Here is a 16,299-nt window from a genome sequence, read left to right as displayed (position 1 = left end):
TTTTCTCAGTGGAAGAACTGTACTCTGAAAACTCTTAAGACACTGATGAAAGACATTGAAGATGACACAAATGGAGAGACCTACTGCATGCATTTAAGATAAAGCTTTTCCTGAAACCAAGATTTTCGATACCCAGATTAGTATTCTCTCCACATACAGAATATGAGCAAGCCTCGAAATTGATGCCTATAAGACAAAAACAAACAAAAAAACCCCCAGATGCCTGTAAAGCTGAAAGACACATCCGTACAGAATTTCAATAGCCACCAACAGCAAAACCAATGAATCCGGGACCTCGGATTACAGGGAGGACTTTGCAGATCCAAGTGCAGAAGCCTTTTCCAAACTCACCTTTTAAAGATTTCAAGTGTTGGACGGCCATTCTTAGAACTGTAAGCTTGTCCAGCTTCCGTGGCACGGGGTTGCACTGTGGGATCATTGCAGACAGCTCTTCAATCAGGTTGTTCATTTTATCTCTCCTCCGCTTTTCTGTCTGGCTATGAGCTTCTCTAAGAAGGAAAAGAACCTTCTTTATTTTTTGACCTTGAGTAGACGCCCAGTTACCCTGGAGGCACTGGCTGGAGCTTGAGGAGGCTCCTCTCTCCTCCGTGCTCCTTCCTCCCTATCTTATTTCCAGAAACCTTCACGAACTAAGATGGGTCTGGGAGCCCTGTGGGTCATTTGAGAACTTCCCTCAGTCTCAAGAGGAAGAGCTGGGTAGCCTCCTATTACAGATCAGTCCTCTCTGGTGTGGGCTTCCATCCTCAGCATCTGCACCTCATTCTTTCTCCTCCATGGCTCCCTCCCATGGGGCTACAGGTGTGTGCGAACCTCTTCCCCCACCTTTCCTCACTTCTGGGGGTTTTTATGTTGCTACTGTCTTCCCTTCTTGGCCAGCTTCTGGAGAGCATCATCTCCACCCCGCCTTTCCCTTCTCAAGCAGGCACATTTCCATCTGTTCAAATCAACCTTGCACAAGCCCCCAACCGCTGACACTATGCCTGGCGGGGGTCATCCTTATTTGAGGCAACTCCTTGCTGATCCCTGCCTTGAAGTTGACAGTACTTCATTCCTCATCTTTCCGCTGGCTCCCGTGACCTCTCCTGCTCCTCCATCCTCTCTGCTCCGCTCAGTCCCTTAGTCTCTTTATTGGCTCTTCCTCTTTTCTTTAAATAGCGGTGTCTCCAAGTTCCCCACTTGGCTCTACTTTCTCCTCACCCCACAGCTTCACCCTGGGATATCTCCTCCTCTCCAAGCCTTTAGAGCTGTTCATAAGCTACTTACTACTACATCTCTATCTCATTCACACTTCACCCCATTGCTGAGCTTCGGAACTTGAATTACACATCTGAATGATTCACAAGTGCCTTAAGCCTCAAGGAACCCCATAATGAATAGTTCTTTGAATTTACCCCATTTTATTTCTCCTTCCTCCATTACCCCTGACTTATTCCTGTAGAGTTTAATCTTGGTTGCTGACATCACTAGGCTCATTCTAGACCCTTCCTCCTCCTTTACTCTGAAGAGCCAAATAATCACAAACTCCTATAGGTTCTAGTTCTTAAAACAGTTCTTATATATGTCTTCTCTTCTCCATCCACTCGGTCACTGCCTTAATTCATTAGGTGCTGGCTCATGACACTACCCGTGAAAGCCTTTTAACCTGCTATATTTCTAGGGTCTTCCTCTTCCAGTCTATACAAACCCTGACGTCCAGAATTATCATTCTAAAACAAATGAAGTCATCTAATTCCATTGTATAAAACTGCTAAAATGTATTTTCACTGCTTAAGAGGGAGAGCCAAGCTCCCTAATGACATCCCAAGGTTCTCTATGACCTGGCTTGATCCCTCATTTCCAGTTTCATCTCTCCATGCTTTCCCAACATCTCCAAATGTTACTATTCAGCGGCAATGCCAAATGACTTGCTAATCCTTGCACATGCCAAGTCTCTCACATCTCCTCTGACTTGCTCTTTACTAAGCTTAGAATGTCCTTCCCTTCTATATTCCTTAAAAAATCTATTCCTTCTTCAAAACCAAGCTTGGTTATTCTCCCAGTAAACTTTCTGTGACTACTGCATGATTAATCACCTTCCTCTCTCAGCTACCTCAATATCTTTTATACTGCTACCATATGTCACCAAACCTAAGCCACCATCTGTCAGAAATTCAGTATTATTTAATACATTACAAAGAAAGAAAAATGTTGCCAATTAACCAGAAGACGCCACTGATATTCTTCATAGATGGTAAAATGTAGGGGGAAAATGTGTATCTTACATTTTTATCTTACATTTGAATTAAGTTCTTTACTCTTCATATTACTTAACTATAAACATTTGTCTGTTTCTCCTACAACACTTAGATCATGGCACCTCCAGAATTTCCATGTAAGATGAATTTAAAAAGACAATCTGATGGGAAAGAAATAGGAGACTTGCTTTGACCTGTCTTTATAGCAACTTTAAATTAGATAAAAGGAAATGTAATCTTTCCACATAAAAGAATGAGGGAGGGGAGAACACTAATGAAAACTGCTGAAGATAATATTCCCCTCCCTCGCCAAACATTCACCCTTGGGTAATGCATTCCCGGAACAAAAGATGTACTTTTGAGTGAACTGGATGGAATTCAAATTATATGTATGTTCACATAAAATTCAGTTATGGACTCATACTTTGGTCCATTCATGAGTAATTTTTAGATTAAAATTTTATGCTTTTTAAAAAATATTTTTATTCATGAGAGACACAGAGACAGGCAGAGACACAGGAAGAGAGAAAAGCAGGCTCTCTGCAGGAGCCCGATGTGGGATTCGATCCCAGGATTCTGGGATCACGCCCTGAGCCAAAGGCAGATGCTTAACTGCTGAGCCACCCAGGTGTCCCTAAAATTTTATGATTAGAAGAATGTTCTAGTTATCCTCTTGCTAGAATTATCACCTCTCGTTTCTACCAGTATTACCCACTAGCACAGACAATAGCAGTGGACAGAGATGCCTGATTCCAGGAATGTACAGCAGATGGGGTGTTCTATCTCAGAGGTAGGAGTTAGAGACAGGTGAGAACAGGTGGTGGAGCAAGGCCACTGTGAAAACAATGAATGATGATTATAAGAGATAGGAAACTCAGAGGAAGGCAGAAATAGCTAGTTTTTGAATAAGGCACTTTACTTGAAGGAGATGCACGTGAAAAGATTTCTGGAGGATGGTATTAAGGAAAGGCCTATTTGCCAGAGGCTGGTCCTCTGCTTGACAAGTTAGCAGCAGGGAGCTTGCTCTTAATTCTATGTACTGTTAATTCCACTTTAACCCATGTCAGTGTTTTGTAAATCATATCAAAAACCAGAATAAGTGAAGATAAAGCAAAACTGAGATCTGGCCATGTTGCCAGATACAGAAAAATTTTTGCTGACATTGAGAATATGTTGAAACTGACAAAGAATTTATGATGAATTCCTAACAATCAGATGCTTTTCATAAGTAATTGTGATTTGTTTATAGCATGAATCAACTTTTCTCTGGTGCTTAAAGAAAATATTTTAAGAAAGAATCCCTCTAAGAAAAATTTAAAGGCACATTAAGACAAAATGTTATTCAAGTGGATAGAAAAGGTAACAGGTACTTGATAATCACCACTTATCAGAGCATAACAAATGAGACAGACCTAACATTCAGGAATCAATTCTGTCTTGACATCGCCTTTTACGTTGGCTAAAGGTTTGCATGGGCACCCTTTTCTACCCACCGTCTACCAATCTCAATGATTCAATGCACCTGATTCATTTTTACTTGTTGTTCACCATCTTCCATTCTACAAAAAAGCAGGATAAAATGTCAAACTATACAAAACAGCTTTTATGTAATTCTCAAAAGAAAATTAATGTGAGGTGAAGTACCATCATCCTAATTCCTAGTAAGTCTTTGGTTAGAAATGCTACCCTGAGCTCCTAATGACCGGAAATGAATATTACTGTCGACACAAGGAGTAGCTCTCCCAAGGCTGACAGGCACATCATCCCCATCACAGCAACAAAAACTATGTTAACTGACAGTAAACAATAACTGGTGCTTGGCTTAAAAAATATGTCATGCTAATTTCTGAGAAATGTAATTTTCAAAAAAAATATATAATTTTCATATAAATAATACTGAATAAAGTAATTTTCAAAACAATTGCTGGCTTAACCAAATAGTTCATGGTGGCTGTATTAAAATAGCCTAAATGAATTGAGCATCTCAGATCTTTAAACAAAAGGAATTTATTTTGTCAATATTTTAATTAATATCATTGCAAACTGGAAAGTCCTCACTTGCCAGTAATATTAACAGTAGTATAGTCCCTAGCATAATATGCCAAATATATATATATATATATATGCATGTGTGAATATATATATACATACATGTATGTGTATTTATTAAGAAATGTAGTTACTACCAGACCACTACTAAAGTTAAATAAACAGATGTGGACAAAATATGTTCCTCATTAAAAAATTATGCAGATTGAGTAGTATTTAAAAAAATATATAGGGATGCCTGGGTGGCTCAGTGGTTGAGTGTCTGCCTTTGGCTCAGGGAACGATCCCGGAGTCCCAGGATCGAGTTCTACATCGAGTTCCTTGGAGGGAGCCTGCTTTTCCCTCTGCCTAGGTCTCTGCCTCTCTCTCTCTCTCTCTCTCTCTCAAATAAATAAAATCTTTAAAAAAATAAAATAAAAATAAAAAATATAATTTTCAAATATATTTCCAAATGTATCAAAACAAAGTATGGAGAAGAAACTGGTGGTCACCAAAGGGGAGGTAGCTGAGGAGATTGGCAAAATAGATGAAGGGAATTTGGAGGTAAGAATTCCAGTTATAAATAAGTCACAGGGATGAAAAGTACAGCAGAGGGAATATAGTCAATAATATCGTAATAACATCATAAGGTGACAAATGATGAGTACATTTATCATTGTAAGCATTGAGTACTGTGTAGAACTGTCAAATCACTGTTGTACATGCAAATCTGATATAACCCTGTCAACTGAACTACAATAAGAAAAAAAACCCTCAAATGGTGAAAAGGATTTTAAAAACATTCAATAGAAAGTAATCCACACAAAAGCCAACCTCTCACACCACACACAAAACCAATATAAATATGATAGGGATCATGAAGAATGCCAAACAATAGAACAAAATAAACATTAAAACTGCAATTCCAGAACACTTCCCTAAAATTAAAAAAATCTTGAAATTATACATTGAAAATATACCAAAACCATTTCAGTAGGGCCAACCATGGGCCAGCCTCATATAATAGGTAAAACTCTTAAAAAAAAAAAAAATAACAAGGCAAAAAGGCCAAGTCACCAATAAGGAAAAGAAAACAAGATCGTCACTAGATTTTTCAATAATTCTTAATGCCCAAAGAAAATAGTTTAACAAATTTAAGATACTTAAGGAAGGGAAATATGAGTCCAGGATTTTATAGCTATCCAAACTGACCTCCAACTACAAAACTGCAAACAAACTATTAACATTTGCCAAATTTCGGGGCACATTGATCCTATGAGCTCTTCCTAAAGAACCTATTAGAAAAGAACATTCAGACTACCAAAAAGACTGAGAGACAATAATATAAGAATCAGTGCTGATCATTACATATAAAGAAAAGAGAGAAAATTATGCAGGATGTTTTTAAAATATATATTTAAAATATTTATTTCTGAATGCATCATTTTTTGAGGAGAGGGGACTTGAAAAACTCAGAGGAAAACACCTGTAATCTAACCTTGAAATAATCACAGTTAATATTTTAAGATTTTATTCATTTATTCATGAGAGACAGAGAAAGAGGCAGAGACACAGGCAGAGAGAGAAGCAGGACCCTGGGATTATGCCCTGAGTCAAAGGCAGACATCCCATCCTTCTCGTCTTTCTTAAACATGTGTCCCGATACATACAAAAAAAAAAAAATCATCTTTGACTATTTAATTTAGATATGTATGTGTGTAGTCTATTTATGTAGGTGTGTGTTCCATCTATAAATAGAACATATATGTGAGGGACGCCTAGGTGGCACCCAGGGCGTGATCTGGAATCTCCGGATCGAGTCCCACATCCGGCTCCCTGCATGGAGCCTGCTTCTCCCTCTGCCTGTGTCTCTCATGAATAAATAAAATCTTAAAGAATATATATATATGAATGTATAATATATAGAATGTTATATAATAAAATTCAGATATTGGAGTATAAATTTTCATATCATATTCACTAAACACTGTAACATGAATATTCTCCCATAGCTTCAAATATTCTTGGGGAGCAGGATTTAATTGATTAAATAGCCCATAATTTAATCATTTCTATTATTGGATATTTCAATATTCTAATTTTTCAATATTAGAAATAATATGGCTAATACTATTATGGTACATGCATATTTGATTATTTTTCCTAGGATAAACCCTTAGAAATATAATTTTAGGGAAAACTATTTTAAGGCTTCTGATTCATCTTGTCAAATTTCCCTCTTGATGCAACAATTGATCCTTTTCTGAGCTGTGAAAAAAGCTGAACCTACCTTTGAACTATTTTATTTACTTGAGGTATTTTGAGTAATAGTTTCCTGCTTAAATAATAATACATTCTATTTATAGAAAAAAATTAATAAACTTTATTAGAGATGCTTATAAATAAAGAGATGCTTATAAATACTCCAAATAAAAAATGACCATTAAGATCAAAACTTAAGGGATGCTTTTCCTTCTGTCTAAAGAATAGCTTCATAGTTGTGGTACTTTGTCAAAAATATTTAATTCTCACATTTGAGAATCATGTAGTTGTTACCATCCCCACTTTACAGATAAAGGCAATGACGCTGGGAAGGTTAACGACTGCCCAAGGTCATATACCTAAGAGGAGGCTAGATGAAGCTTATTCTGTGAAGGCTGGTATGCCTTCCACCTTGCCTCTCCTGTCACTGATCGTTGTCTGCTCTGTGATTGGTCTCTGAAGCAAAAGACCAGGTCAGATTAAGTTAGCTTCTTTTCTCTTTTCCCTTTTTAGCCAGACTTCATATTTAGGGAATAAAACAGAAAATAATTAAACAGGTGAACGATTTCCTTGCTAATGGTCTGGAACTATATATACATACACATCACCTCAATTTCAAAAGGTAAATTTTGGCTGTTTTAAATCATGCTTTTGCTTTGATTGCAGATGTTTTGGCAAATGAACACTGAACTTGCCTTCTTGGTGACAAACTTACTCTACTTATGAAATCCAAATATACTATTATTTAATGGTCCCTGGTAGAACAGAAAAAAGACATATGATCGTGTATCAGCCAAACAATTCATTTCCTGTTTGCAGCAAAATGTAGGTATTTAGTAAGTTCACTATCTGTATTTTTTCTCCACGCTGGCATTCGGCCTATAGTCATATTTTTACATAGGGATTTTAATAAACTTTCTGACATTAATAATTGTCACATTACTTAGACACACTTTCTTAGGGTAGCATCTTATACAACAGAAACATATTTTTTTCCAAAACACAGTGAAAGCTTTCCTTAACAACTAGTTTTACTGCATTTTGAATGAAATGTAGGCTTTCTCCCTAAATCAAAGACAAATGAAATTAGAAACAAATACAATCAAAATGTTCTACAGATTTGCTCCTTTTCATGCCTTCCTCTTTTTAAAACCCTCTTCCTTTGGTTTCTGAGATACTATTCCTACATCAGAGCCATGTCTTCTCACATTTGTGGTAGATTTCCCTCCTCCCTTTATAGTGTTTAGGCCTGAGTGTCACCAGAGTACATGCTCAGCCCCCAAGTCTTCCCACTCCATATATTTCCCCCAAGGACTGCATCCATGCTAATCACTGCAATGGCTTTCTGAAACGGTCACAGTCATATCAATGATATATGCATCTATATCTCCAGACAAGGCCTCAACCTTGAGTGCCAGAACCTCATATCCAAGTGCCCAGTTGGAGATCCCAGAAATAACCATGTTTTCATTGTGTCCAAAACTGAATTCACCATCTACCTCTTAATCTCAGTGTATGATACCATGCTCCGCATAGGTAACCAAGTCAGAAAATTTGAACATTTCCTGTATTCCTGCTTTCCTTAACCAACAATCAGCAATTCTCTTTTAAACGTATCATAATATGTCCTTCCCTTTCCATGCCCTGCTGTCCAGGACCATTCTCTTAGACCAATAGTCAGAAAACAATCCCTAGCAAGAACTTCTCAGCTATATTCTCTGCCTCTTGGGTTTTCCCCCTTCAGCACATCCTCCATGCTGTTTCCAGAGTGATTCTTTGAAAATGTAAGTCTGTACCACTTCATACCTGGTAGGATAGCTATATTCTTTTCAAAAATGGAAAATAACAAATGTCAGCAAGGATATGGAGAAACTGGATCTCTTGCACATTGCTGGTATGAGTGTAAAATGGTATAGCCAATGTTGAAAACAGTTTTGTCATTCCTCAAAAATTAAACATAGGATTATCATATGACCCAGCAATTTCCCCAGGTATATACTGGAAAGAATTTAAATCAAGGACTCAAACAGATACTTGTACATCAATGTTCATAAATAATAATAGCATTATTCGCAACAGCCAAAAGATAGGAACAACCTAAATGCCCACCAACAGGTGAATGGATAAATGGCAACTCCTGTGCAGAATACCCAACACCCCTTCCCTCCCAGGCATGTACCCTGCCTTGGCTCCAGCCATCACCCCTCCAAGGCACTCTCTGAACAGAGTCCTAGAACATACCTGTTTGTACCCACTTCAGCTATCCTACCAGGACACCCTCTGTACAAAGAGCTCAGGGGTCTCCTGGTCCACACACTGCTTCAGCTCCAGCCACTGCACTAGGGCACCCACTACAAATAGTGCCTCCAGAAATCCGAGCTTTACATGCACTTCAGGTGTCCTGTCAGGGTGCCCTCTGTGTGGAGAGCCCCCAGGATACTCTGAATAATACCTGTGTAAGCTTCAAATATCTGGCCAAGGTTCCCTCTAGGTGTAGAGCTTTGAGATACACTGGCAGGCAGCCACCCTAGCTTTAGCTATCCTGCCAGAGCACCTGCTGCAGGGAGAACCCAGGGACAACACTGACCCTGTCTTACCAGGGTGCCCACTGTGTGGAGAGTCCTGGGACACCCAGCCCATGCCAGCCACATCTCCAGCCAGTGAAAGTCACCAAGCACATAAGATCTACATAGGGGATGACCATACATAAGAATATTCCTTCAAATTTAGAAGTAGAGGGACGCCTGGGTGGCTCAGTGGTTTAGCACCACCTTCAGCCCAGGGTGTGATCTAGAGTCTCCGGATCGAGTCCCACATTGGGCTCCCTGCATGGAGCCTGCTTCTCTCTCTGCCTCTGTCTCTGCCTCTCTCTCTCTGTGTCTCTCATGAATAAATAAAATCTTAAAAACAAATTTAGGAGTAGTTATTCTGCTTAACTCATAGAAACACACACAGGGGGATGCCTGGATGGCTCAGTGGTTGAGCGTCTGCTTTTGATTCAGGGTGTAATCCCAGGGTCCAGGATCAAGTCCCACACCAGGTTCCTGCAGAGAGCCTGCTTCTTCTGCCTATGTCTCTGCCTCTCATTCTGTCTCTTATGAATAAATCTTAAAAAAAAAAAACACACACACACACACTCACACCCACAGGAAGTCAAGCAAAATGGGGAAATAGAGAAATTTGTTCCAAAAGAAAGAATAAGACAAAACCTCAGAAAAAGGAGCCTAATGAAATAGAGATAATAATAAGCCTGCTAAAGAATTTATTTTTTTTAAGATTTTATTTATTTATTCATAAGAGACACACAGAGAGAGGCAGAGACACAGGCAGAGGGAGAAACAGGCTCCATGCAGGGAGCCGGACGTGGGACTCAATCCCAGGCCTCCAGGATCACACCCTGGGCTGAAGGCGGCGCTAAACCTCTGAGCCACCTGGGCTGCACCTGATAAAGAATTTAAAGTAACAATCATAAAGATGCTCACTAGGCTGGAGAGAAGAGTGAGCAAACTCAGTGAGACCTTCAATAAAGAGAGAGAAAATGTAAAAAAGAACCAATCAGAGGTGAAGAATACAATAACAAAAATACATTAGAGAGAATCAACAGATTAGAGGATGCAGACTATATCAGCGATCTGGAAGATAAGCTAATGAAAAGCACACAAGGTGAATGACAAAAAGAGAAATAATAATAAACAAATGAAGGTTGATTAAGGGATCAAGGGAAAAAACATTCTCATTGTTGGGGACCTAGAAGAAGCAGCAAGAGAAAAAGGGAAAAAACTTATCTGAAGAAATGATAGCTGAAAAATTCCCTAACGTATGGAAAGAAATAGATACCCAGGTTCAAGAAGCACAGAGTTCTACGTAAGATGAACCCAAGGAGGTCCAAACCAAGACACATAATTAAAATGTCAAAGGTTAAAGATAGATTTCGGGGTTCTGAGTTCAAGCCCCACATTGGGCACAGAGTCTACTTAAAAAATAGAGATTCTCAAAGGCAGTAAGAGAAAAGCAAAAAGTTACCTAAAAGAAAAACCCTATAAGGCTATCAGCTGAGTTTTCAGCAGAAACTTTGCAGGCCAAAAGAAAGTGGCATGATATATTCAAAGTACTGATGGAAAAAACCTACAACCAACATTACTCTACCTGGCAAGGTTATTGTTCAGAATTGAAGTTCCCCCAAAAGTAATTCTATTACACTAAACTAGCCTTACAAGAAATGTTGAAGGAACTTCTTTCAGTAGAAAAGAAATTGCCACAATTAGATGTTAGAAAATTATGAATAAAGATATACAACACAATATATGTATAACATGAAGGACAGGGTTAAATAAAGTTTTTTTTGGGGGGGGAGGGGAATGTGTTTTAACTTAAAGCCAAACATGATGCTACCAAAACTTATCAATCACAAAGACAGACAATAAGAAAAGAAGTACAAGAACTACAAAAACAACCAGGTAAAAATAATGAAATGGCAATAAGTACATAACTAACAATAATTACTTATTTCTTTTAAGATTTTATTTATTTATTCATGAGAGGCACACAGAGAGAGGCAAAGACATAGGCAGAAGGAGAAGCAGGCTCCCTGCAAGGAGCCTGATGTGGGATTTGATCCTAGGACCCTGGGACCATGACCTGGGCCAAAGGCAGGCACTCAACCACTGAGCCACCCAGGTTCCCCCCCAATGATTATTTTAAATGTAAATGACCTACATGCTGTAATTGAAAGACAGGGTGGCAGAATGGATTTAAAAAAAAAAAATGCTGTCTACCAAAGACTCACCTCAGACCTAGAGAGACACATAGACAAAGTAAAAGCCTAGAAAAAAATATTCCATGCAAATGGAAGTGAGGGAAAAAATCTGAATCTGGAGTAGCAATACCTATATCAGACAAAATGGACTTTAAAACAAAGACTGTAACGAAAGTCAAAGAAGGCCATTATATAATGATAAAGGGATTGATCCAACAAGAGGACAGAATAATTGTAAATATCCATGCATCCAACACAGGAGCACCTAAATACATAAGGCAAACATTAATGAATATAGAAAAATTGACAATAATACAATAATGACAGAGGACTTTAACACACAATGGATCAATGGGTATTTCATCCAGGCAGAAAATCAATAAGGAAGCAGTGGCTTTGAACAACACGTTAGACCAGGTGGACTTAACACACATATACAGAACATTCCATCTTAAAGTAACAGAATACATTCTTTTTAAATGCAAATGAAACATTCTTCAGAACAGATCATATGTTAGGCCACAAAACAAGTCTCAATAGATTTAAGATTGAAATCTACCACAAATCTTTTCCAACCACAACAGTATGAAACTTAGAAATCAATCACTAAAAGATCCTAAAACCCCCACAAACTTGTGGAGGCTTAACAAGGAGTCAAAAAGAAATCAAAGAAAAAATTTAAAAACATATAGAGAAAAATAAAAAAAAAACAGTCCAAAATCTTTGGGACATGGCAAAAACAGTTCTAGGAGGGAAATATGTAACAATACAAACCTAGCTCCAAAAACAAACCCTAGAAAAAAAGCTCAATCTAACCATACACCTAAAAGAACTAGAAAAAGAGAAACAAAGCCCAAAGAAGAAGGAAGGAAATAATTAAGTTTAGTGCAGAAATAAATGACACAGAGACAGACAGACAGACAGAAAGAAAATAAGTCAATAAAATCAAGAACTGGTTCTTTGAAAAGATAAACAAAATTGATAAGCCCTTAGCCAGACTCATCAAGAAAAATATTAGGAACTAAATAAATAAAATTAAAAACTAAAGTGGAAAAGAACACCACAGAAATATGGAAGGATTATAAGAAAATACTACAACAATTATACAGCAAAAATTGGACAAGCTAGAAGAAATGGATAAATTCCTAGAAACATACAATCTTCTAAAACTGAATCAGGAGGAAATAGAATATCTGAACAGACCAATTACTAGTAATGAAATTGAATTGGTAATAAACAACCAGGGACACCTGGGTGGCTCAGTCATTTGAGCATCTGACTTCTGATTTCAGCTTAGGTCATGATCTCAGAGTTGTAAAATTGAGCCCCATGTTGAGCTCCATGCTGAGTGTGAAGCTTGCTTATGATTCTTTCTCCCCCGTCCTGTTCTTGTTGTTGTTGTTGTTGTTGTTGTTCTTCTTCTTCTTCTTCTTCATCAAACAAACAAATAAATAAATAAGCAAGCAAACAAGCAAGACCTGATGGATTCACAAGTGAATTCTAAACATTTACAGAAGAGTTAATACCTATTTCCTCAATCTAGTCCAAAAAAATCTAAAGAGAGTTTCTAGATACATTCTATGAGGCCAGCATTACCTTGATACCAAAAATCAGACACACACCAAAAAAAAAAAAAAAAAACAACCCACTATAAGCCAATATCTCTGATAAACATAGTTGCAAAAATCATCCACAAAATATTAGCAAACTACATTCAAGAACACATTAAAAAGATCATTCACATGATCAAGTGGGATTTATTCTGGGGATACAAGGATGGGTCAATATTTGCAAATCAATAACATGATATACCATATCAACAAAATGAAGGATAAAAATCATATGATCTTCCTGGGGTGCCTGGGTGGCTCAGTCAGTTAAGCATCTGATTATTGGTTTCCACTCAGGTCATTATCTCAGGGTCGAGGGATTGAGCCACATATGGCTCCCCGCTTACTAGGCAATCTCCCTCTCCCTCTGCTCATGCTCTCTAAAATAAATCTTTTTTTTTTTAAATCATATGATCTTCTCAGTAGACACAGAAAAAGTATTTGACAAAATTCGACAACCATTCATGATAAAAACTCTCAACAAAGCAGGATTAGAGGGAACATACCTCAACACAATACAGGCCATGTATGAAAAACCACAGCCAACATCATACTCAGTAGTGAAGGACTAAGAACTTTTCTTCTATGAGGAATACCATAAGGATGTCCACTCACCACTTTTATTCAACATGGTATTGGAAGTCCTAGTCACAGTAATCAGACTAAAAAAAGAAATGAGGCAATCATATTGGTAAGGAGGAAGTGAAACTGTCACTATTTGCAGATGACATGATTCTACATATAGAAAACCCTAACGACTCCATCAAAAAACTACTAAAACTAATCAATTCAGTAGTTGCAGGATACAAAATATACCAAAATCACTGCATTTTTATACACTAATAACAAGCTAGCAGAAAAAGATTTTACATGAACAGTCCCATTCACAAGAGTGCCCAAAAGTCTAAAATACCTAGGAGTAAACTTAACCAGGGAGGTGAGAGACCTCTGCTCTGAAAACTGTAAGACATTGATGAAAGAAACTCAAGATGACGTAAATAAATGTAAAAATATTCCATGTTCATGGAATAGGATATTGTAAAAATATCCATTCTACCCAAGGCAATCTAAAGATTCAATGCAATCCCTATCAAAATACCAAGAGCATTTTTCACAGAACTGTAACAAACAATCCTAAAATTGGTACAGAACCACAAAAGACTTCGAATAGCCAAAGTAATCTTGAAAAAGAACAAAACTGGAGGTATCATAGTTTCAAGATAAACTACAAAGCTATAATAATCAAGATAGTATGGGACTAGCACAAAAGCAGATACAGATCAATGGGATAAAGAGCCCAGAAATAAACCCACCATTATATGGTTAATTATCTATGACAAAGGAGGCAGGAATATGCAATGGGGAAAAGAAAGTCTATTCAACCAATGGTTCTGGGGAAACTGGACCACTTTCTATCACCATTCACAAAAATAAACTCAAAATGGATTAAAGACCTATATGTGAGAACTGAAACCATAACAATTCTAGAAGAGTAATAAGGCAGTAATTTCTCTGATATTTGCTGTAACAATATTTTTTTAGATATATCTCCTAAGACAAGGAAAACAAAAGCAAAAATAAACTATCAGACCAACATCAAGATAAAAAGCCTTTGTCAGCAAAGGAAACCAACAATTTAACAAGGCAACCTACTAAATGGGAGAAGCTATTTGCAAGTGACATATCTAATAAGGGGTTAATATCCAAAATAAAAAGGAATTTATACAATTCAATGCCCAAAAAAACCAAACACTCTGATTTAAAAATGGGCAGAGGACCTGAATAGACATTTTTCAAAAGACATACAGATGATCCACAGACACATGATAAGATGCTAATCACTTAATCACCAGGGAAAGGCAAATCAAAACCACAATGAGATAACACTTTTCACTTGTAAGAATAATTAAAAACAAAAAGATGAGAAATAACAAGTATTGGCGAGGATGTAGAGAACATGGAACCCTCATGCACTGTGGTGGCAATATAAATTGGTACAGCCACTGTGAAAAGCAGTATAGAGTTTCCTCCCAAAAATTTAAAACAGAAATACCATATGATCCAATAATTTCACTACTGAGTAGTTACCCAATAAAATCAAAACACTAATTTGAAAAGATTCATGCATCTCTGTGTTTATTGCAACATTATTTACAACAGCCAAGATATGGAAGCAACCTAGGTGTCCATCAGTAGACAAATGGATAAAGAAGTAGTATACACACACACACACACACACACACACACACAGAATATTAGAGAGTCATATAGAAGATGAGATCTTGCCATTTGCAGCAACATGGATGGACCAAGAGGGTATTGTGCTAAGTGAAAATTTCAGACTGAGAAAGACAAATACCACATGATTTCACTCGTGTGGCATCTAAAAAACAAAACAAATGAGTAAACAAAAAGCAGAATCAGACCTATAGATGCAAAGAATTAATGGCTTCCAGAAGGAAGGAGGGTGGGGGTGGGCAAAATGGGTGAAGGGGTATGGGAGTTACAGGCTTCCACTTACAGACTGAATAAGCCATGGGAATAGAAGGCACAGCATAGGGAATACTGTCAATGATACAGTAATTGCATTATATGGTGACTGTAGCTATGTGGTGAGCATAGCATAATGTATAGAGAAGAGAAGTCTGACTATGTTGTACACTTGATACTAATGTAACATTGTTACAAAGGTGTGGTACATACATACAATGGAATATTAGCCATAAAAAGAATGAAATTCTGATATATGCTATAACATACATGAAATTTCAAAATACAACATTAAGTGAAATAAGCCAGACACAAAAGGATAAACACCGCATGAGTCTACTTATATAAAATATCTAGAATAGGCAAAATCATGGAGCTAGAAAATAGGCCACAGGTTATCAAGGACTGAAGGAGATGAAGTATGGAGTTTTATTATTTAATGCACAGTTTCTAGTTGGGGTAATAAAGTAGTTTTGGAAGTAGGAAGTAGTAATGATTGTACAACATTGTGACTGTAACCAATGCCACTGAATTGTACATTAAAAATGGTTGAGGGATGCCTGAGTGGCTCAGTGGTTGAGTGTCTGCCTTTGGCTCAGGGTGTGATCCTGGGATCGAGCTCCCCCATTGTGCTCCCCGCAAGGAGTGTGCTTCTCCCTCTGCCTATGTCTCTGCCTCTCTCTCTGTCTCTCATGAATAAATAAATAAAATATTTTTAAATGGTTGAAATGGCAATTTTTATGTTATATATACTTTAGCAAATAAAAAAAGCTCAAAGGCCCACAATTTTTCTTTAAACATAATTTGATCAAGTCCTCTCATGCTTAAAATCCTTCTGTTTTCCTGACTGCATGCAGATAATCTCTACATTCTTTAGTTCAACAGATCTCTTTGACCT

General features: G+C 37.5%; 1 protein-coding gene across 1 annotated transcript in view; it reads right to left on the bottom strand.

Annotated features, from left to right (window-relative positions):
* The window catches only part of ARNTL2 (aryl hydrocarbon receptor nuclear translocator like 2), a 123,376-nt gene that overhangs the window by 64,581 nt on the left and 42,496 nt on the right, over nucleotides 1–16,299 (bottom strand). Inside the window, 1 exon segment of the mRNA XM_038577125.1 lies at nucleotides 352–509. Coding sequence (XP_038433053.1) covers nucleotides 352–509 — 158 coding nt within the window.

This window comes from Canis lupus, chromosome 27, assembly GCF_011100685.1.
Source record: "Canis lupus familiaris isolate Mischka breed German Shepherd chromosome 27, alternate assembly UU_Cfam_GSD_1.0, whole genome shotgun sequence".
Lineage (NCBI taxonomy): Eukaryota > Metazoa > Chordata > Mammalia > Carnivora > Canidae > Canis > Canis lupus.
Note: the sequence above shows the minus strand (reverse complement) of the source record. Positions and strands in the feature narration are given on the sequence as shown.